Source organism: Sprattus sprattus, assembly GCF_963457725.1.
Source record: "Sprattus sprattus genome assembly, chromosome: 11".
Taxonomy (NCBI): Eukaryota; Metazoa; Chordata; class Actinopteri; order Clupeiformes; family Clupeidae; genus Sprattus; species Sprattus sprattus.
Genome location: NC_137909.1, coordinates 3,604,901 through 3,627,500, shown reverse-complemented (window position 1 = coordinate 3,627,500; position 22,600 = coordinate 3,604,901). Strand labels below are relative to the sequence as shown.

Genomic DNA, 22,600 nt, shown 5'->3' with positions numbered 1-22,600 from the left:
ATTGTGTATTGAAAAATTAATGGTTCTTAAGTCATAAATTATGACATGGCACTCTTTCTGCCAAGGGGGCTATCTCCTCACGAGTGGCACCTCCTTCCTCCGCTGCAGAGACTGGGTGGAGGTGCAGCTCTGCTCCTGCAGCTGTTTTGCAGGCTTGTCTGCTCTCTGAAAATGTTACCTCTTAATCCACCATGAACATTTTTTTGGAAATGATTATTTGTAAGGTATGCCTGAGCATAATGTTGGTCACAAAGCTGCGACAGTGGATGCGCCTTGGAATTTGCACTAGAGATTGGCTTATCACCATCCATGAAAAATCCCATGGAAAGCTAGGCAGCCATACAGCAATTTTTACAGCATTGTCCTTGAAATTTATATGCTGAAAATAAAGTTGTTGGAAGCAAGAGAGAGAAGGGATCATAAAGCCATTTTTAAAATCCCCAACTTTCAGTTGATTACTGAAGGATGCCCACGGCTTCTGTTGTTATTTGCCAGGTGAAAGTGTTCCTAGTCTTTTGGAATGCTTTACACAAAACTACCTTGACAACACATGTGCACTGTGCTTATATGAGAGACAACCAAAGTGTTTATCTCACATTTAAGCAACACATTAAATACCATATATTCCTGGCAACTCAGAGGGGCTTATTTGGCGTCTGCTTGCTGCTGCAGGTCTGTTTCTCCTCGCCCAACTGTACCGTGAATATAGACATTTTGTCATTTTTACCAAGCCGAATCACTCCTGCTAGCCTCATTATACATATCAGTAGCATGGAGCTAACAGAGGAGAATCACACAACACGATGATGCTAATTGACATCTTTGGAGGGTGTCAGGAAAGGCACACTAATGCACCCTACATCCACGCTCTCACATGTGCTTCTAAGAGGGCTAAACTGTCAATCTGCGCTGAATATTGGTTGATATGGCCTTCTCAAATGTGCACAGAGGAGGCGAGTGTTCCGAGCCAGCTGTCTCAGTGCAATATCAGTAAGTAAGAGTCCACCTCTACTCCCCTACCCCCAAATGCCCCTTTGTTTGAAAACCATCCAGTCTTTTACAGCTGATTGCTTAATGCAAGTGCCCACTGAAATGATTTTTTAATCTACCAAAACACTGGCCTAATAAAAGAAAGTGTTCTGATTGATACTGCTTCAGGGAGGGGAGAGGAAGCAGCTGGTGCCAGGACTAAGCTGTGTTTTGGCGTGTCGGCCGGGAGAACTGGAGAACTGGACACTAGACCGTCTCTGCTAATATGGTCAGGGCATGAAACACAGGGAGGGGAGAGGAGAGAGGAGGGGGGGGGGGGGGACGGGGTCCCTCCTGTTTTACTCACCTCTCTGCTGGACTATCCTCTTACTGTAATGCCACTGGGTAATCTGTGGCCATATCACTGGGGGCACTGAGGGCTATTAAGTCTTTCCCATAATAGGTTCAGGGAAACAGGATCTAGACAGATTCAGACTTAACTGTAAATATGGGCATGGTTATGCACATGTATGTGCGGCTGACTGGCAGTAAGCACAGGTTCATGGGCTACCCAGAACAGCCTCTAAGCATGTTGGGGGATAAGATGTTTTTCTCTGTGCTCAGGAACGGGCTGCAGATACTCACTCCTGGAGTGTTTTTTCATCAGTCACCAGAGGCTGGATAATCTTCTCAGAGGTGCTCCCCAGTTGCCCTCCGATAAGATCTCAAAGTTGTGATTCCTAAAAACAAGAGAGATAGGGTTATTTGCACAGACTACTTCAGATTCCTATCTCACCAGCACTCTCACTCTCTACTTCGCAAACACCCCCGCCCCCACAAACACATCCCAAACTTGCACACACTTTCTCTCTCTCCTTCTCCTCACTCCCCATCTTTCACTCCCCCATGTCTCTAATTAATGATGTTTGGCTTGCGAGCTGCAGCACAAACTCTCCTCTGTAGGTATCCAGTGGAACATGTCCCACCTCCAACCTGCCAGCCGGAGTGAGCCTCACACAGAGACTAATTATCAGAGAAGGTCTCTCTCTCCACACCATTGCTCTCTGTCTTTCTCTCTCCCCCGCTCTCCCCCTCTCTCTCTCTCTTTCCTTATAGGAACAGCAGCGATGCGACCTACATTCAGGTCCTGCCCGATTCAAAGACCAGTGGGTCCAGCAGACTCAGATAAAGACTGTGACCCAGCCTGGCATATCTGCGTCTGTTCAGTCCACATCCATCCCCCTGCCGTCGTCTGCCTGCCCACCCCAGTGGAGCCACCTCTGACAGCACAAGCTCAGCTCACACGAGGACATCACCCAGGTGTCTTTCCAGCCCTCCACACTAGCCCTGTGACTCATCAGCCTTGTATTATCTTCCGTGTTGTTTTTGTCCATAGCCTGGAATACATACAAAGCCTCTTGCTTGGTGTGCAGCATTTGCATGTAGTCAGAGGGCGTTATTACCTAGCCCTTCAAATGAATTAAGTTGTACTCTCTGTGGATTGGTAAATTCTCCTCACCCCATAACTTGATAGTTTTGTTCAGCTATGTAGATTTTAATACCATGCTGTAACTAAAGCACTGATCTGGTCCCCGGATTCGACACACAATGCGCCTCGCCTCCCATATCTAATTGTTGTTCCCTGTCTTCATGCTTGGAACAAAGCGTACATAAACAAAACAATGCCTCTTCCTCCTGGGCCCACATTCCGCTCACAAGCAACAGATAGCACAGCAGTCCAATTGTGACACAGCCCTGACATCTGAAATCATTTTTGAACAGAGAAAGGCACATTTTAAGATCGTTTTGCCTTTAAAGCATCAATGGTAGATCCAGCCCCTTGCATTGCAAATTTTAATCACTACACTAAAACATCTTTTGAGTCAAAACATTCAAACATGAAGATAACATCAGCTGAACTAAATGCACATCACAACACAAGAAACACTATGCTTTCTCTTTGATGATTATTCTATTATATTTGGTTTTAAATTTAACTTTTTACACTGCGAATATTACAAAGACTTTATGGATACGCAGCATCAGCATTGTGGAATCATTTTATTGTAGTAAAGCATGCAACTATTCAGTGAAGCTTTCCATGAAATGCAGTAATCTTAAAATAAAGCACTGAATGAAAACAACAAGCCGCATAATACCACAATTAATTAAATGTTCAATGAAAAAAAAATAAAAATGGACCATTTGTGTCCACAGTGAATTTTGGCTTTGCCAACAAATCCTACAGCAGAGTGATGGCATAACCACGGCATGAGTCAGTCATCGACAAGCCCATATGCCCACAGTCCACCAACTGTCTGCACCCAACACTTAGCACCATATGAGCAATCAGGGTCTGAACCCTGCCATCAACATCATCTGCTCCCATGTTGGAGAGGGATGCACAGGCTACAGCACGCTCAAGGCAGGTAGCCTGGACACATATACATACAATCACACCACACAGGACACCGCTAACCTTTTTCCATTGCTTTGTGCACGGCTGGACTGAGCTTCTTGTTAGAAAACTCAGAGCAGCTCCGCAATGTAATTCATTGAGGAGAGGCTACAGCCATTCACTTCAGAGCACTGCCATGGCCACATAAACTGTAGAAGTTGATAATAAAGCAACAAGCAACAAGCATGAGCCAGATCCCACATCAGACACCCATTTCTACTGATAGAGGATATTGCCAAGACATTTTATTCTGTCTAAACAGGCCCATTCAAGCCTCTTGCAGGCCCATAAGGGCCAGAGTGACACAGACTGTCACATGTTTAGTGGAGTTTAGTGTGATAAAGGGTTTATAAAGCAGAAGGAAGTGGTAGGGGGACATGGTGTGGGGGTGGAGGGGTGTCTTTTAAAAGGCTGTCTGACCGAGCACACTGGCACATTCCAACTGCCTCCACCAAGGAAGACTGTTGTTTGAGGTCTGATATCTGGTGGAACTCATCCAGTTGGTTGCTGAGGCACCGGGAGACGCTCTGATGTGAAAGAGAAGGCCATCGCTGCCAGATCCCCCATGTTCCCTGGGCAACCGCAGCCCTGCAACCAGAGAGAATAATGGCAGGAGGACTGTGTTCGTGTAGAGGGAGCCAGGGAGAGGGGCGACAGAGCCAAGGAGCTTCTGCTCAGGCTCAGGCAGATGCAGCGGGACGGAGACCTGGTGGTACGGGAGCAGCCAGGGAGGGGAGGCACCAGAGGATACAGGGATCCTTAAACATGTGACTGGCTGAAGCCTTCATGTCACTCATATATTTTGTATCCTGATTCCAGAGAAGGAAAATACTGGTTCCTGGTGTGAAAGTAACATGAGAAAATACAGCATTGGAGGGATTACTTTTTTCATCTCTGGAAGCTTGAGAGAAAGATTAAGCATCATGTGAATACAATCTGGTGTGCAATCACGTCACAACTTCACATGTTGTCATTTTTTGATGCAAGTGTTTCGCGCACAAAATAAGGTTGTGCTGGGGAAAAAAGCAATATGGAAAAAAACTATATATTACTCGGTCTGAGTGTTTGTTTACACATTAAAAGAATTCTACATTTTCAACTTGTTCAAATAGCACCTAGCTTTATTGCACAGCACAGGATTTATTCACAAATACATTAATGTCCATTTTGGCCTTAAGCTACACAGTGACTTCAGTGGATTCATTATCCTGTTCTAATGTATATATGGTTCTAGTAACACTCAGTATGTGAAAAGACGAGATGAATCTGCATTCAAGGTGCGTCACTGAATTGTATTTATGGGATATATATTTTAATATCTATCCATGACATTTGTATAAGCAATCTTTGTTCTCAAAAATAAGTGCACTTTAATGACACTCAGCACCACCCACCCATCTATCTTATATGAATGTTTTTTTTTCTCAAGCTTCAAATATCATTATGTAATTATAGCCTATATCTGTAAAATGTGGTTATTGCCATTGAAGTGATATTGGTTGCTGCATCGTCGCTGATGTGAATTTCTACGGTTATGTTCGATACACAACCATTTGTTTGAGACATTTAGGGTGCTGCAATGTCACCAGAAGCATAAAGGGAAATTATGGTTGTGATTTTTTTAATGAAATGAATTAATCTTCTAATGTGCCCCTGAGTGTGTAATCGCTTTTACATCAAAAGACTGTTTAAAAGTAAATATAATAGCCTATCCAGCACGGTATGGGTTGGCCTATGCATTAAGTATGAAGTTACAGATCATTATTACACGGCTCTTCTTAATGCTGTAGAATGCTCCATTCACTTGAATGGGGCTTCCCAACGTTCTGCGGTCCGTTATTAACCGATAGCGGACCGTCGCTATGCAATAATGACCGCTGTCAAGGAAAGTGGCCTTTTTGCCTCTGATTCACGTCTTTCGTAGTACTCCGCAAGTAGTCCGGTACCTTATCAATGGAATTTCAGCGGACGGTTGAGCAGCTGTGTTCTAAAGAATGTTTGAAGTTCAACGTCTTTGACGAACTATTTCTCTGCTTTCTCCGCTTTTTAATACTAATGGTAACAAATACATTGTAAAGAAAACACACTGTGTGAAGTTATTTTTTCGTGTTGGCAAGTAGCCGTATAATAAGCGGTATAATGTAGGCTATAGAACGCTTCCGCTTCGCGTCGGGGTGCTGTTCGCCCTGTCGGGGCTTATTTTCTCGACAATGACCTGCGTTCTATATATTATCACTTACATATCGCATAGAAAGTCACAGAATAGACGGATAGAACTACATTAGATCCAAGTTCTTGTTTGCGACACCGGGCTTGAGGAATGATCTGGCTGTAGGTCCAGATATCGTCGGAGCATAGGTCTCAGTCATGGACTAATTATGGAAGAATGACGACAGTATTCAGATCAAAGGCAGACCAAACTCCTTACATTAGGATTGAATATTTGCCCGTATTTCTTATAACCAACAAATGGCAATGATTTGAACCACCACATCTGACCGTTTCCACTGGGTTGCAAATATTTAGTTGGCCCATCTCAAAATTCTCACGGCGGGAACCCCTTCCCGACCAGCGCGAAGAGAGGACAATGCAGTGCGCGACACGTGTGTTTGACTGTGACCTGACCAACTGCACAGCCTTATGGCGAGTGAATTTTAGTTCATCATCTGAACAATGTTTTAAGGGCATTTGTCATTTTGTTAAAAGAGCATGATGCAGGAAGCTCCGCACTCATACAGTTTAAGCAATCAACAAATGCTTTTTTTTTTTTTTAAAGTCCCTTTGTCTGGCTGCTTCTTAATCAGCACATCCAACACCGTCAAACCAGACACTACTGCCAAAATCACAGCCAGGCCTATATGTAAATCAGACGGTTGTGTTTAACCTTTATTTAGGCCTATGCTGCGGCACCGCCATGTTCGTCTATTTCTCTATGGTCAGCATCCAAAACGAATTAAAAAAAAGCATGCTTGGCCTATGCACAATAAACATAGGCCTTGTAGCCTAGACTTTTTTCAAACACAATTGTGGATGGTGCACGTAAAATAAACTGCTAGGCCTAGTCTCGCATAAGTTATTAAACTAATCTCCAGACTGATTAGGCCTATATCTCACGCTCCATGTTTGACCAGTATTGGCTGTAAACACCCCGATTATATTATTTAGGACTGCCCTATGAATTTAAACTCGTTCCTTTAGATACCTAAACCAAACAGGAATTATTTGGGTATAGGCCTATTCTCCAAGGACACACAAATTAAACAAATAGTTAAGATGTAGTTTTTTCCCCCAGTGAATTGGAAAGCTGGACGCAATACACAACGCCGACTAGGCCTAAACCAGACCCCCCCCCCCCCCCCCAATTCAAGACCAACTATGAACCCTCCAGAGGATTAGTCTTTCAGAACCAATTTCGTCAAGTCAAAAAACGTGACAAGTTTAACTAGCGTGCTCAGGAAAAGATGTTTCCAACATTAGAATAAAACATTATGCCGGTGTTTCGGGTGGGCAAATTTAACATTAGAATAAAACATTAGGCCTGTGTTTCCGGTGGGCTAATTCGACAGGTTAGAAAAGATAGAAGCCTACATACCCTAAACTCCACAGAACCAAAGTCAAGGGCGTACCTTTTATGAGATGCCGAAAGATTGTAGGTTGCCCGAACGGAGAGGGAATGCACATCCCGGTATGGTTCATTCATTAAGCTTTTGCTGACATCCAGTGGTCATACATGACATTGTCAAAATATGTAAACAAAGCCTAGTCCGGAAATATCGAAATCCTTCAATACACACAACAAAATAAAGATATGATTATAAATAAAAACTTAACTCAATAAATTCTAGATTTGTCTTGCTGAACTTCATATTAATCAAATACATTTAAGTAGTCCCCTCAGCCACTGCAAATAACACTTGGTTGCATTTTGCTGGTGTTTAATGCAAGTAAATTAAAGAATTAAACAAATAAAATGGAATGGAAATATTTTTTTTTTTTAAATCTATACCAGACCATCACACTAGTGCTCAAAAGACAGAAAAAAAAGCTAACACAGCAATGTGACTGCCTTTGAAAAAGGATTCCTTTTATTTACATGTTAGTTTGGATTACAATAAAAATATCTGAAGGGAGCTGCCTCAGCCCCAGCAGTGATTTCACTCTTTGAGAGCTATAGAGAGACAGAGACAGAGAGACATAGGGAGCGGCGCCGGTCTGTTCGTATTACAGTGGAGAGAACCAGCAGCTTTGGCAGATGGGATTGCAGCAGTTAGTCCAGTTGTCTCTTCAGTGGCTCTCTCCCTTCTTTCCCACAACCTGAAGATGACACATGTCAGAAAGGATCGTATTAATTGTCATTCTGTGTGACGAACAGGTGCCATAGTAAGCCTCAGGTAAAGGGTTACCATACTAAAGCCAATATGAGGAGGCTTAGAACAAAATATCAGACATCTGCTAAACAATCTGAAATGGACATTTTTTTCCTCAAAAGGCATCCAGTGTACAATTTAAAGAGCGTCATCATATCAACGACACTGCGTCAACCATAGCACTGGAAGACTGCATCCTTCGCTAGATACACATAGGGCAGAGGTGTGTCGATCTCGGAGACTTTCCCTGTCGATCTCCCCCCCAAAAATAAATAAATACATAATTAATTTTCTGAAGTGTCTTATGAAATGTTTTCTTAAGGTTTTCGGAAGACTAACGCCAGAAAAGATCTCCGCCTGAAAATGGGTTCTAACACAGCTGAAGTGTTCTCAGGAGGATTCTTAAATTAAACATGCTTTTTTGTGCACCTGGGTTTACATACAGAAACACACCTCCAGCTCCTTATTAGGGAATGCAACTGAAGAGACGTGTCTGTAGAGTTGAATGTTATCACCATCACCAACGATTTCACTGCGCTCAAGAATGGGGCCTAATATTATTTAAATGTATTATTGAAATTCGATGTTTTAAACACAATATAAAATGTATAAATAGGCACAACAGACAGATCATGAGAATAATATCCTATCTTCTTTGAACTTTACAGCGTCAACAAGTTGAAGCGCTCAGTCAAGGTAACGTTCCTTTCTGTGACGATATAAGCGGAAAAATTGAGAAGTTGACAGAATGACAGCACTGGCAATGTCATACTACCGAAAACTACAAAAAATTTGCGTAAAATTTAACCCTGATTATATTAGATTGGGTTTCGTGAATGGCCTCAGAGCACACTGTTGTTAATGCTGTCTAATGAGGCGCTCAAACCTTCAAATATGAAGCGACATTTGGAGACGCCTCAGACATACAGATCCAGGAAAGGATGAAAGGTAGCCCGTTCTTTTCAAAACTGTTAGTTGAGTCGACGGACATCAGTAACACTGCATTACTGCTGTTTTTTGGACCTATTTGAATCTATTTATTTGAGCCATATTTGAACCTATTTGTTTGCATGTCTGGAGCAACACCTATTTCAATAAGGCCTAGTTAAGTGGTCTTGTTTGCATTTTTCATCACTTGTTGTGAGTGCATGCTATCTTTTGGGTCTATTCTGGTTTCATTTATTTACTTGCTTGTTTGTTTGCTGTGCACAAATAGGTATAGGCCCACTGCAAATAAGTTTGTTTGTTTCAAAACCTGTTTGCATAATGAAGCCCTTTTGACTAAAAATTCTCTGTGTGGTTTTATGTTGTTTTCTGGTGCAAAATACAATTTTGAAAGTGCAATAAAAAAAAGTTAAGTTGTAAGACCAGTCTGGAGTCTGAACAGTCTTTTCTTTTAACGCCTCAATAGGTAGATCTTGCCTGTCACCAAGGCAGAGGTCGGGCCTAAAAAGGGCTTGGTGACCACTGACGTAGGGCAAGAAATCCTTCTAGACTTAAAATAATGATGTAATTCTACAGGAAAAATTAAAGGATTGATTGATATTTTCATTCATTCAGTTTTACCCTATTGTGGTAACATCTGTGATGCCCAGTGAGATTTTATGTTTGAATACAAAAACTACATAAAACGTCTGTAACACGTGTATAAGTTGCAATGCACTTTTACAAAAAACAAAAGAAACATTCCATACCCGTTTGAAGTCGTTCATGTTTGTTGCTTGTACAGGGGTTCCAATAAAAGTCAAGTAATTCACTTTTGTCGTCTCCTCGTCTCCATGGTTGGACTTAATAAATAGCTGGAATTGCATAAAGAACACAGGGAGACATACCGTTAACAGAAATATCCGATTTCTTTTTTTTTCCTCAAATCTTCTTGCTTTACACACTTTCCACCACTAGGTGGTGCAGTTGTACATCTGAAGCCAATCTGGGCTGTAAAGTTACTGTATAACCAAGAACTGAAATCGCAAGGCTGGAAAAGAAATAGAAAAGCCTGGTTGTTTAGACTAGAGTAGGCCTGACATCAGACACCAGACACACACATGTACATGTATGGCACTTATCTAATATAGTTCCTTATTTTATACAAATCCATCAGAGAGGGGAACTCCGTCCTGAGGCAGAGATGGCAACACCTACAAAAATGATTCATGAAAATGACTGCTGGCCAAAGTTAGAATGGGAGTGGATTCATAAGTGACTCCACAACTGAGTTGACGGTTGCCTCATTTGTCTCGCTTTTTGGTAAATTACATGGAAATGGCAGTAGGCTCTGCTCTGGTATGTCACACTGCAATAATCAGTGGGGCTATATCCATATTTCATACCATTTAAATATTTGGGTCATCAAACTGAAACCAATCTGTGAATTAAAGCAATGGTGTAATTCTGAAAAGTGGTGAAAAGAAAATGTTCCCTTATACCCCTGTTCATTCTATACATCCTCAGTCTTTGTTTCAGGTGTTAGAATGGAAGAACCACAAGTCATTCAAAGGCACTGTTCAAATCTAGTAAACCACTTAGATCAGTGGTCCCCAACCACTGGGCCGCGGCCCGGTACCGGTCCGTGAGGCATTTGTTACCGGGCCGCACAGAAAGAATAAATAATTTATATAATTTCCGCTGTATTAACTATTAGAGTCTGAAAGGTGTTTTAATTTGAAAAACTACCGGATTTTCCCCAGACGTAACATTCGCCTGTGCCTCTTGTCACGTCAAGACACTTGTCTCTTTCACGTGATGCGTCACTCAAAAAATAAGCCTGCAAACTAGCGAAAAATGTGTAAAAAAACAAACGTCTTTGGAGAGCTTCTTTGTAAATCGGAAAAGGCCAACTGAGGTGCCAGAACAGGAGGCTACGACCTCCAGGAAAGAACGCTTCTTTTAACAGACAATACCAGGAGTCATACTTAAAATACAGGTTTATCGCAACAGGTGATTCTCAAGCACCAAGTCCGCTCTGTATAATATGTGGCGACAAGCTAGCAAACGAGCCATTGAAGCCTTCAAAACTGCACATGAAGACCAAGCACTGTTTCATCGTTATGGTGAGTTGTATTTTTCATGCACTTAGTGGGTGGTGTTATTTTATTTTTGCTGTATTTATCTGCCACACCTTGAAGCCGGTCCGTGAAAAATAAATCCCTGCATTAAACCGGTCCGTGGTGCAAAAAAGGTTGGGGACCCCTGACTTAGATCATGCCTTTGGGCTGTAAAATGAGACTTTAACGTTGAGAAAAACTGCAGAGAAAAGTTGTACTGAAATTCAACCAGGCGCATCATATTAAAATGGTACAGAAAACTAGTTCCATACCATCCTGAGTGAGTTCAGTGTGGTGATTATGGAATTCTATGTTGTTGTTGTGTTCTGTTTAGCTGACTACGCTTGCAGAGTGCCATGTGCACCTCTGAGGCACATAACATTTTGGACAAATCAAATCAAACCCGGTTTCAACGCAGGGACGTACAGTGACGCTGTTGACGTTCTGGAACTTGACGTATCGCAGCGGGAGGAGGCCGTCTTCCTTGTAATCCTCCTCGCTGAGCTCCAGTGTCTGCGTGGCTTCACTACGTTCAGCATCATCAAAGTCCATCGAGCGAGGCAGATTGATGAAAATCTTCACAATCTTTGGGGCATTTGCTACAGCAGAGAAAATGCACAGAGGCAAAAAAGAATGAAAGGAAAGGGGGAAAAACACATAACTATTTAGTGTGGAGCAGCAAAACAATAGAACACTCATGGTAGTGACTTCAGAGTGGCCATTTTGAGGTCCTTTAAGCATCAAAAGACATCCACAGTTCTATCAATATTGATTAGATTGTTAAAGTCGATAAACTAGGCTTGTGTAATACACTTTATGCTTAGTCAACCAATTTCAGTCATAAAACACCAACAACATGTTAACACAACTGCCCCAAATTTCCATCTCTCTTTGTTCTATCGGAGTTCTGGCATTTCTAATGGAGGACAAGTTAAAAGACAGCATCTCACCTAAGTCAGTAGCCTGGAGCTTCATGGAGAAGAGTTTCACAGGCTGATTGAAGGCCATTGTAATGAGGAGCTGTAAATAAATCGAAAGTTACGTATGTAACTACGGTTCTATGAATCACTGGATGACCGCTAGACGGTGCTTCAAGCACTGGATGATCCATCTCGCGCATGCGCAGGTTCGAGGACTAATACCAAAATTGTCACGTCGTGACCCCGATGACCCCCGGATAGTTTATATCTTCCGGTGGGGTCAGGGAAACTGTTCCTACACAATCTTCTCGCGAGAGCACGAGGATTCTGAGTGACAGAACGGTCTAGCGGTCATCCAGTGATTCATAGAACCGTAGTTACATACGTAACTTTCGTTCTATTTCATCCTTACTGACCGCTAGACGGTGCTTCAAGCACTGGATGACGTATACCAACAAAGTCACGAAGAACTCCAACACTTACCTCACTGAGGGAAGCAGCAGAGTCAGGCAACAGGACCACAGCCCACGGCTGGGGAGTGGCAACATACACCCGGTAGAACCTAGAGAAGGTACTAGGTGATGTCCATGACGCTGCCTCGCAGACATCTTCCAGGGGAATGCCCCGCGAGGCTGCCCAGGGTGTCGAGACAGCTTCTAGTGGAGTGGCACCTCACCCCGGATGGCAGGGGGTGCCCACATCCTTACATGCCTAGGTGACAGGCTCACAGCCAACGGCTGAGGAGTGGCAACATTCACCCGGTAGACCCTGGGAAAGGTACTAGGTGATGTACATGATGCTGCCTTGCAGACATCCTCCAGGGGAATGCCCCGCAAGGCTGCCCAGGACGTCGAGACAGCTCTGGTGGAGTGGCACCTCACCCCGGATAGCAGGGGGTGCCCACCTCCCCTTTGTATAGGTGACAGGATCACAGCCAACAGCTGAGGAGTGGCAACATTCACCCGGTAGAGCCTTGAGAAGGTACTAGGTGATGTACGTGACGCTGCCTCACAGACATCTTCCAGGGGAATGCCCCGTGAGGCTGCCCAGGATGTCGAGACAGCACTGGTGGAGTGGCACCTCACCCCGGATGGCAGGGGGTGCCCACCTCCTTTATACGCCTGGGTGATGGCCTCCACCACCCAGTGGGACAGTCGCTGCTTGGAAAAAGCAGAGCCCCTCCTAGGGTCACCATAGCAGAGGAAAGCTGATTCGACCGCCGAATACCTGCGGTCACAGCCACATATGCCCTCAGGGCCCGCACAGGGCACAGTCATTTCAACTGTCTTCCCCCTCAGGGGGAATAAGTCGCGGCAGGTGGATAGGTCGATTGAGGTTGACTGTGTAAACCTTCAGAAGAAACTGAATTCGGCCACAGGGTAACCCCTGGGCCATCCAGACTCCACCTCAACAGGGGCCGCTCATGGACAGTGCATGGAGCTTTTTAACGTGCTTCGCCAATGCGACAGCGACGAGAAAGCCGTCTTGTTAGAGACCCACTTTAGCTCTGCCTGAGCCAGGGGTTCAAGGAGACAACACAAGGCATCAAGCACAAGGTGCAGATCCCATGCTGGGGCGCGCCGTGCTTGTGGGGGGCGCAGCCCTAGTGCGCCCCTCAGAAAAAAGGGGGGCACCAACCTGTGGCTCCCCACCGTGTCATTATCCACCAGAGCATATCGGGAGGATAGCTGCCACATACACCCCAAAGGTAGCCGGGGACCGGCCCCCATCCAGGAGTGACTGGAGGAACTCTAAGGCGCTAGGGACCGCGCAATGCACGGGGCCCTCGCCATGCGGCAAACAGCCTGTTCTCATACTGCGCCCGGGTAGAGGGTGCCCGGGCATTCAGTATGGCATTACGGACAACGTCCAAACATCTGTCAGCAGTGGGTTGGGCCCTGCGGGGCCAGACCAACAGCTGCAACCGATGAGGGTCAGGATGCCATATCCGACCCTGTAACTGAGACAGGAGATCCTTCCTGTCGGGGAGGCGCAGCGGCATCCCGCTGCAGCCTGCACAGAAGTGGGAACCACGTCTTCCCTGGCCAGAAGGGGCTACCAGCAGCAGTCTGTGGCCCTGCTGGAGAACTCCCTGTAGAGTTGGAAAAATCAACGGGATTGGCGGAACGCAACTCCCTGGTGATTGATATGGGAGACTGTCGAACCTTGTCTGACCGCACGAGCACGTGTCGGCCTTCCAAGAAGGGCAGAAGCCTGCAGTGCCCTGTGCACAGCCCGCAGCCCCAGAGCATCAACAAGGTGACACCCTGAGTCTCCTGTGCCGGTGCTGCTCAGCGTCCAGATGAAAACTGTGAAGCCACCACTGGAGGGGGCGTAGCGACAGCAGGCCTAGGGGAACCACAGTTGCAGCTGCTGTCAGCTTCCCTAGAAGGCGCAGAATTCCGTGTAACGCAACTGCCTGCCTTCCTGAACTGGGAAAGAAGGTGTAGGCTGTCGTACAATCGCCGTGGCGATGGACAAGCCCTCATGGCCACTGAATCGAGAGTCACCCTGAGAAGAGTGTGATCTGCGATTGGACCAGGCAGCTCCTTGTTAAATTGAAGGAGATGCGTCGTGTCCAGGGCCATCTGAGCCGGGGACGGGGCACAAGGGGCCAGTCGTCCAGGTACGGCAAGATTGTCATGCCCTGCGACTGTAGGGGTGAGAGGGCTGCCGCCCCACACCTGATGAAGGCACGTGGGGAAGGGAGAGGCCAACTGGGAGCACCCTGAACTGAGGTGATGTCCCTGAACGCAAACTGCAGAACCCGTCTGTGGTGTGGCGCTATGGGTACATGAAAGTAGGCATCCTTGAGGTCTACTGACGTAAACCACTACCCCCTGGTTATTGTACGCAGAGCCCCTTGCCATGCTCAGCATGCGGAACCTCAAGACCCTCAGGAGCCTGTTGAGGCCTCTCAGGTCGAGGATGGGACGGAGTCCGCCCTCTTTCTTTGATACTAGAAAGTAGGTTGAGTAGAACCCCCCGGGTTGTGTCAGGGGGTCTACCGGCTCAATGGCACCCCTGTCCAGGAGGGTGGACCGCTCCTGGGTAAGGGCCCGGGCTTTCGCCGGGTCTTCATGATGGTCATTTTGACCCGGCCATAGGCTGGGGGCCGGCGTCGGAACTGAAGTCGGCATCAGTGGGTTAGGTGGAAAGCACCCCGGGTCCCTGATAGAAGCAGCCCAGTAGCTGAGCTGCAGCTGGGAACGCAGACGGCCGGCCACTGGGCCTCAGCGCCTGGCCCCCCCGCCCCTAGGGGCTCTGGGGGGACGATGGGCTGCGCACGAAGCGTGAGGTTGGCCCGAGGGCTGTCGCTCTGGACTCTGAAGGCCCGCGCTTGCCGCTGAACAGGCTGTGGGCCCCGTGTGACCCCTTGGGTGGACCTGTGACTGCGAGCTGCGCCGTGGGGCAGCCGCAGACCTTCCAGGCCTAAGTCGGATCGGCAGAGCTTGATTGCATCGCTGGGCCGGGGTCATTTATATTTACATTGTCATTTAGCAGGCGCTTTTATCCAAAGCGACATACAATGTATACACATTTCTACATTTACACTGATTGCACACTGCACATCAGGAGCAATCAGGGGTCCAGTGTCTGTTCAAGGGCGCTTCGACAGGATCGAACTAGCAACCTCTTGTCAGCTGTTCCCTGCAGAGGGCCATGCAGGCCGCACAAGAGTGGTTGCTCACCATGTCTGCAACCCACGCACCACTGAGAGAGAACGGTAGTAGTTAGCCTCAGTAGGGATAATGGTCCCAACATAATGGGGACAATCAGAATAGGCTAGGTGCAGGGAGAGGTAGGCAGGAACCACTGCCTCCACCGACAATATTCACAGGCCATCAGTTACAACCCACACCTGTGCTGGGAGCGGGGAGCGAGAGCACTGCCCTCACCAGGAGAGGGGAATGGCCACACTCGATGGGTTAATCAGCATAATATATAGGATAGATATAGATGCAGAATAGATGCTGGGAGAGGGAAGCAGGAATCGCTGCCTTCACCGACAAAATATTTGCAGGCCAAACTACAAACCACACCTGTGCTGGGAGCAGGTAGCGAGAGCGCTACCCTACCAGGAGTGGGTGGATAGCCACGCACAATGAGCTACACAGTGTAGACTAGATGCCGGGAGAGGGGGCAGGAACCGCTGCCTTCACCGACCAATATTCTCAGGCCAACAATTACAAACCACACTTGTGCTGGGAGCGGGTAGCGAGAGCACTGCCCTCACCAGGAGAGGGGAATGGCCACACTCGATGGGTTAATCAGCATAAATATAGGATATATATAGATGCAGAATAGATGCTGGGAGAGGGAAGCAGGAATCGCTGCCTTCACCAACAAAATATTTGCCGGCCAAACTACAAACCACACCTGTGCTGGGAGCAGGTAGCGAGAGCGCTACCCTCACCAGGAGCGGGTGGATAGCCACGCACAATGAGCTACACAGTGTAGACTAGATGCCGGGAGAGGGGGCAGGAACCGCTGCCTTCACCGACCAATATTCTCAGGCCAACTATTACAAACCACACCTGTGCTAGGAGCGGTTAGTGAGAGCACTGCCCTCACCAGGAGAGGGTGGATGGCCACACACAACGAATTACACGGTGCAGAGCAGATGCCGGGAGAGTGAGGCAGGAGCCGCTGCCGTCACCGACAAATACCTGCAGGCCAAACTACAACCACACCTGTGCTGGGAGCAGGTAGCGAGAGCGCTACCCTCACCAGGAGCGGGTGGATAGCCACGCACAATGAGCTACACAGTGTAGACTAGATGCCGGGAGAGGGGGCAGGAACCGCTGCCTTCACCGACCAATATTCTCAGGCCAACAATTACAAACCACACCTGTGCTGTGAGCGGGTAGCGAGAGCACTGCCCACACCAGGAGATGGGAATGGCTACACTCAATGGGTTAAGCAGAATAGATCTAGAATAGATATAGATGCAGAATAGATGCCGGGAGAGGGAGGCAGGAACCGCTGCCTTTACCGACAAAATATTTGCAGGCCAACAGCCACCAATACATGCATAACACGGTATGACTGTCTGAATGTATGGCCTAGGCCAGACTACTCTGTAAAGTGTTTGAGTATTTAGAGAAGCACTATATAATTGAATTGATCAGCTGGTTGATACAGACCACACCTGTGCTGGGAGCGAGGAGCGAGCACACTGCCTTCACCAGGAGAGGGTGGATGGCCACACACAGAACTGAATAACAGTATAATACTGGGCTTTCCCTCAAATATTGCAGGGAGAACTTATTTTAATGAATCTGACTCAATTCAATTGAGGATTCAATTTAGTGCCAGGGCGCCGGAGGTGGGGTGCGAACCCAGGTCGCTGGCGCGAACCATGATATCTGGCGTGGTAACCAATGGCATGTCAGGTGGGCTAAGCATCACTGAAGAAAAAATAGTTAACTGTAGTGATATAGCCATTCACCATGCGCAAGTAATTCAGCTAGCGGAATTGCAATTGCGTTTCCTCTGAGCACTGGAAGAAGAAGCGAAAGCGCGTCCTTCCAGTGGCTATGGGTGTGGGACAACCACTATGACAATCAATCTCTTTTAGCCACAATAAAGCAATCTACTGCCAACTCCACCGCTATACTGGGCCAGTGGGGGTAGCGTAACAATCGCAATAACACAACAGTGTAGTATGGACGGTGGGAGACACGCGGACACGCAAGCCTTCACCAATTACCAAACATACCAGCGATTTGAAAATGAATTACATATTGGTACATTTTCACTTTGAAGCGCCGGAGGCGGGTTGTGAACCCTGGTCGCTCGCGTAGTAACCGGCGACTTACGCAGTGGGCTAAGCCTGCTCAATTGGCAACAGTGTAGTATACGCAAGTAATTCCCCTAGGGAATTGTAACTGCGTCTCTATGAGCGCTAGTAGAAGGAGCGTCTACATAGTATTCGCAAACACAATGAATGGTGGGGGAGGGCGAATGCAGCCGTCACCACACTTAACACAAATAATTCCCCTAGGGAGTTGTTACGCTAGTAGCGTAGCGCAAATACAATGAATGGTGGTGGGAGAGGGCGAAGCAGCCGTCACCGCGATTAACACAATAATTCCCCCAGGGAATTGTTACGCTAGTAGCGTAGTAACCGCAATACAATGAATGGTGGTGGGCAGAATTAGGGAATTACTACGATCACCAACTTCTTGCGGCAACAGCTGGCTAAGCAACGTAACTGGCTGTCTAGTGGTGGGAAGGGCGAAGACGCTACTTGACCACAAACAGAGTAATTACGGCCTTGCAACCCATTGGCACGCGCAGGCGATGCCAAAGTTGTAACCAGCGATAATAAGAGAACCAGGGTACTTATCCCACAGTCGGTGCGGCCTCTGGAGGGTGAGAAGTTCACGGCTCCGACAGTGTCGCGAGGCCAACGGCACAGGACAGGATAAGCACCAAACTTTTTTAGCTTTTTTAGCTTCCTTAGCTTCTTAGCGAACACCAAACCTGCGTAGCGAGAAGATGAAAAGGAACAGTTTCCCTGACCCCACCGGAAGATATAAACTATCCGGGGGTCATCGGGGTCACGACGTGACAATTTTGGTATTAGTCCTCGAACCTGCGCATGCGCGAGATGGATCATCCAGTGCTTGAAGCACCGTCTAGCGGTCAGTAAGGATGAAATAGAATTACATTTAGCAGACACTTTTGTCCAAAGTGGTGTCCAAAGGAGAGAACAATCAAGCTACGAGCAATAGAGACCTAGTGTTACAATTAATACTACAAAAAACAGTGCATCAGGAGGGTTCCATACTTAGAACTGAGGCAATGAATACACAAAGTGATCATGTTTACTGTCATTCAGATTGCCTTTTGCTCATTTACCAGATGTCATTTACAGTACAGGCAAGATATACCAGTTTAGCAGTAGGTGTGATCCCTTATTGTAATACCTGGGCCTGTGTTATTAGATTCTTGCTTGAACCTTGAACACATCTACACAGGATTGCATGATTTGGCATGATCCTCTGTGAGATGTACATATTAATTAATTAATGGCATGCGTGTATAACATAGCCTGTGACACAACATCTTAATCTAACAGAAGATGAAATAGAGTGAACAGATCACTGTACAGATGGGAGCAGTACATTTAATTCAAAAGCAGCTAAGGATAAATGATACAGACCTGCTCGTCACAGTCAGACTCCAAGAAGGACGAGTCCTTGATTAAGCAATTGTCAAAGCCGCAGTCGTCACTCTCATTTAGGCACTCGCACCCGGCTTTGTTTACAAATGGCATGAGGTCCATCTGAAACAAACAGTTCATTTCAATTAATACACGTATGTGGCATTCACGGCTAAATAAGCACTTGAGACCGTACAAGTTACTGGAAAAACTCTAGGTTAACTCCGGCACTAAATGGACAGAAGTTTGAAAAACAGAAGAAAATACACTTTAACTTCAATTCAATTGTATTTACACAGCACCAAACAATAAAATTCTCAATTATTGCCTCAAGGGAGTTCTATCATGTTACTAAAGGACAATCCATTTCTAAGGTGTGGTTGCTAACACAGTAATGCAATTTGACCATGTTACAATCTAACCTGCATCAGTTAGAATGCCTGAACTATTAGAAGTGACACGGATGAGTGCTGAATTTCAGGCAAAAGTAGAATACTGGAACTTGCTTGATGTCCCTCATTCTGCTAGTGAACAACTAACAAAAGAAACCCTTCTGCTTCCAGCTCTAGCCCTGCCTGCTGGTCCTTGTGATGAGCCCTACACTGAAAAGGCTTCACTTGGACATGTTGGACAAATACATCAATAAGGGGCTGGCTGACCAACGTTCCTTCTTCTACGACTGCGTTATGTCAATATTGTACAGACAATCGTATGACTATCTCCTATTATGTGTTAACCTCTGATTCCCACCTCATGTTGTATCAATTTCTGTAATCTAGTGCAGTTGTTCTGAAATACTGGCATTGTAATCTGTGTTGGAATACTCAAATGATAGAAATGGTAGAAAACTTGGTAGGCCTACATACATAGGAAACTGTATTGTAAAGCAACTCAATGATGTGCTGAATCTTACACTTATATGTGCTGAATCTTATCATATATAAATATCATGAGCTCCATGAGAACATAAAAAAGTGACCAACAGACAATTTTAAGAATAGCATAAGCAGTCGTAACTTCAATACAAAACTTGTAAACAATCTCCATCCAAATACTCACATATCCTTTTGGAATGTCGGAGTCCTCGTTACTCCCCGGATCATTTTCCACATGCTGTTTTATTTTCTCCTCCAGTCCGGTTGCATCAGCTCCCTGATACTGATCAACACGTACTTTGTTTCGGAAGAACAAAAATGTAGGAGTTGCAGAAATATTGTTGGCAGCAGCAGTGGCCTGTAAAATTTGATTTCATTAATTGTGCACGATTTGACAAAACACTTTATCTTTTGTGGCATAAAGGCTAATTTTTGTGTCACAAAGGTTAATTTCCCCTCAACATACCTGACAGACGTGAACATCTACTTCCAGAAAAACAACTTGAGGGTACTTGTTGCTCAACATGTTGAAAGCAGGTGCTATTCTTACACAAGGTCGACACCTGAAATGAAAGTAGCATGAACCTTTGAGGACACATGGTGGTAAGATTAATTAATGAAGGCTCAGTTGGCATGCCGGTTGTCCAGATAATAAAACCTTGTCCAGTGTATCCAGTATAATTCAAGACACTGTCATTGCAACTGCAATAATTATCTATGTGACTCATTTCTATAACGTGGTTCTTAACCTGGGTTCGATCGAACCCCAGGGGTTCGTTGAGCCACTCTTAGAGGTTCGGCAGGGGTCAAGACACACACAGTATTGCCCGGTTCACACTAGGAATGTCGTTTTGAAGAAATCATATTTTATTTTTCAAATTACGAAGGGTTCGGCGAATGCACTGATAAAGCTTGCAGGGTTCAGTACCTCCAAAAAGGTTAAGAACCACTGGTCTAGAGGTTGCACTGATAAAGCTTGCAGGGTTCAGTACCTCCAAAAAGGTTAAGAACCACTGGTCTAGAGGTTCCAGCAGTTTGACATCATGTGGCTTTGACTTAAAAATGAACATGAAATACGTTAGCCAACTTCGCAGAAAATACGATATATATTGTGATTGCCATCCGACCTAAAAATACCGAAATATTAATTTTGGTCCTTATTTTAAACTTTAAGCTATTGAATACAATATAGCTTTGGTTATAATACGTGCGTCTAATTTAGATCACTACGGCAATGAATAAAGGCATATCACAAGTTAACTTCAGAGTGATTCCGAACTTTGGAACTGTCCAGTTAGCTAACGCTAGCTATAGAAAAGGGGGTAGTTCACTTATACCTAAGCTACTCACTGCTTGTTTCAGTAAATATTTCAAAATGACACAACTGACTTGGTAGCACAGCCAAAACACAAGCAGATGTTAACATGCCATGTATCCTGGGTTGGTTTACAACCTGAAAAACTATACAATGGCTCTCTTCAGCTTGCTATTAGCTAGTTAGCAGACTCGCTTGCCATTTTGCTCCGTCATAGCCAAAAATCGGGTAAGATCTATCAAGCTAGCTCACTTACTAGATCATCTACAAAGCTAACTGGTAAACTTAGCGGCAGCCAAATATATCTTACTTCACATAGGTAGACATCAGTATTTATTGGCTAACAAGTAACATACGTTGGGGTTTTCGCTAATATTGCTAGAAATGTAACGCTTCTTGCTGCCACACATTCAACTCACATAGCTACTAACAACTGAAACACACCCTGAGACAAGCTAGCAAGATAGCTATTTACTAGGCCTGGATGCAGATTTTGAGCCTTACCCTGCCTTAGTGAATTTGACCACGGCGAGTCTGGAGCCGGCGCCTGTTAATTCAGGCTGGAATTCTGAGTCATTACCGATTACTTTCACACCAACCATTTTAAAATTGAATGTGCAAAGTGACGTTCCTGTGACGGATAAAATAAAATAACGTATTCCTTGCAATTTGCTATCGCGATTTTCCAGTAGCTAATGTAGCTAGCTATGTACAACACTACACAGATAATCCCCCTTTCTCGAATCCTACGCTCTCGTGAAGACTTCTGACGAGTTTCACCAATGAGCCAATCAAAAACAGACAAAACAAAAACAGGCGCGGTTTAGCGTTCTGACGTCACACTGAGAAGACTCAAATGTGTGCGGTTAATAAATGTTAGTGTCGTAAAATGGTGTCGTGATGCATTTCTATGGAAAGCCAAAAATGACATAATTAAAAATAAATACATATGTAAAAATGTGAGTCATAAATAAATAAAATGACTAAAAATGCACCAAAGAAAAGCATTAGAAAAAATATATCATGCAGTTATGTGAATGGAAATGGAAAATTAGTCCTTTTTATTTACTGTTACATTTATTCCCAAATACATTTCTTCCTCCTTTTATTTTTCTATTTATTTACACATTTTTTACCGTACTATTTCCCGTACCGTATTTATTTCTTCTCGCGCCTTTTTACATTTCTTTCTCCTACATTTACATTTCTGGCTGCATTTATTTCTGGCTGCATTTATTTCCGTATTCATTCTTGTCTCAGTATGCAAATGAGGTGGGCTATCATTGGCCAGCGCACCGTTTCGCTCATTGGTCTCGCTAGGCCTCTGGCCTAAGTGTTGGTGAGAACTGAGAAGCTGTATGGAGAGATCGGAAGAGATTGAAAGCTATTTTGATGCAATTTGAATCACAATTTTTTTGTAATGAATCCACCGATCACTTGGAGTATGGTGGCGAGGGAGCTTCGAGGCTTCGCAGAGATGG

At 45.3% G+C, this 22,600-nt stretch overlaps 1 protein-coding gene across 1 annotated transcript; it reads right to left on the bottom strand.

Moving 5' to 3' along the window:
* Window positions 1-7,484: 7,484 nt before the first annotated feature.
* Window positions 7,485-21,876, bottom strand: txnl1 (thioredoxin-like 1). Its single transcript, XM_080846923.1, has 8 exons — window positions 21,624-21,876; window positions 20,271-20,367; window positions 19,989-20,162; window positions 18,930-19,052; window positions 11,789-11,858; window positions 11,265-11,437; window positions 9,489-9,593; window positions 7,485-7,741 (listed from the first exon to the last, which is right to left on the bottom strand). Exons 1-8 carry the CDS (start codon window positions 21,719-21,721, stop codon window positions 7,712-7,714), a joined length of 870 nt encoding a protein of 289 aa, XP_080703049.1. The 5' UTR covers window positions 21,722-21,876; the 3' UTR covers window positions 7,485-7,711.
* Between the last annotated feature and the right edge of the window lie 724 nt (window positions 21,877-22,600).

Bases quoted from the DNA above. Each gene is read 5' to 3' on its own strand.
- txnl1 (XM_080846923.1), bottom strand. From the start codon at position 21,721: ATGGTTGGTGTGAAAGTAATCGGTAATGACTCAGAATTCCAGCCTGAA. The intron at 20,163-20,270 runs GTATGTTGAGGG...CAAATTTTACAG, and splicing joins TAGATGTTCACGTCTGTCAG to GCCACTGCTGCTGCCAACAA. The intron at 11,438-11,788 runs GTGAGATGCTGT...TCTCTGCTGTAG, and splicing joins GCTCCAGGCTACTGACTTAG to CAAATGCCCCAAAGATTGTG.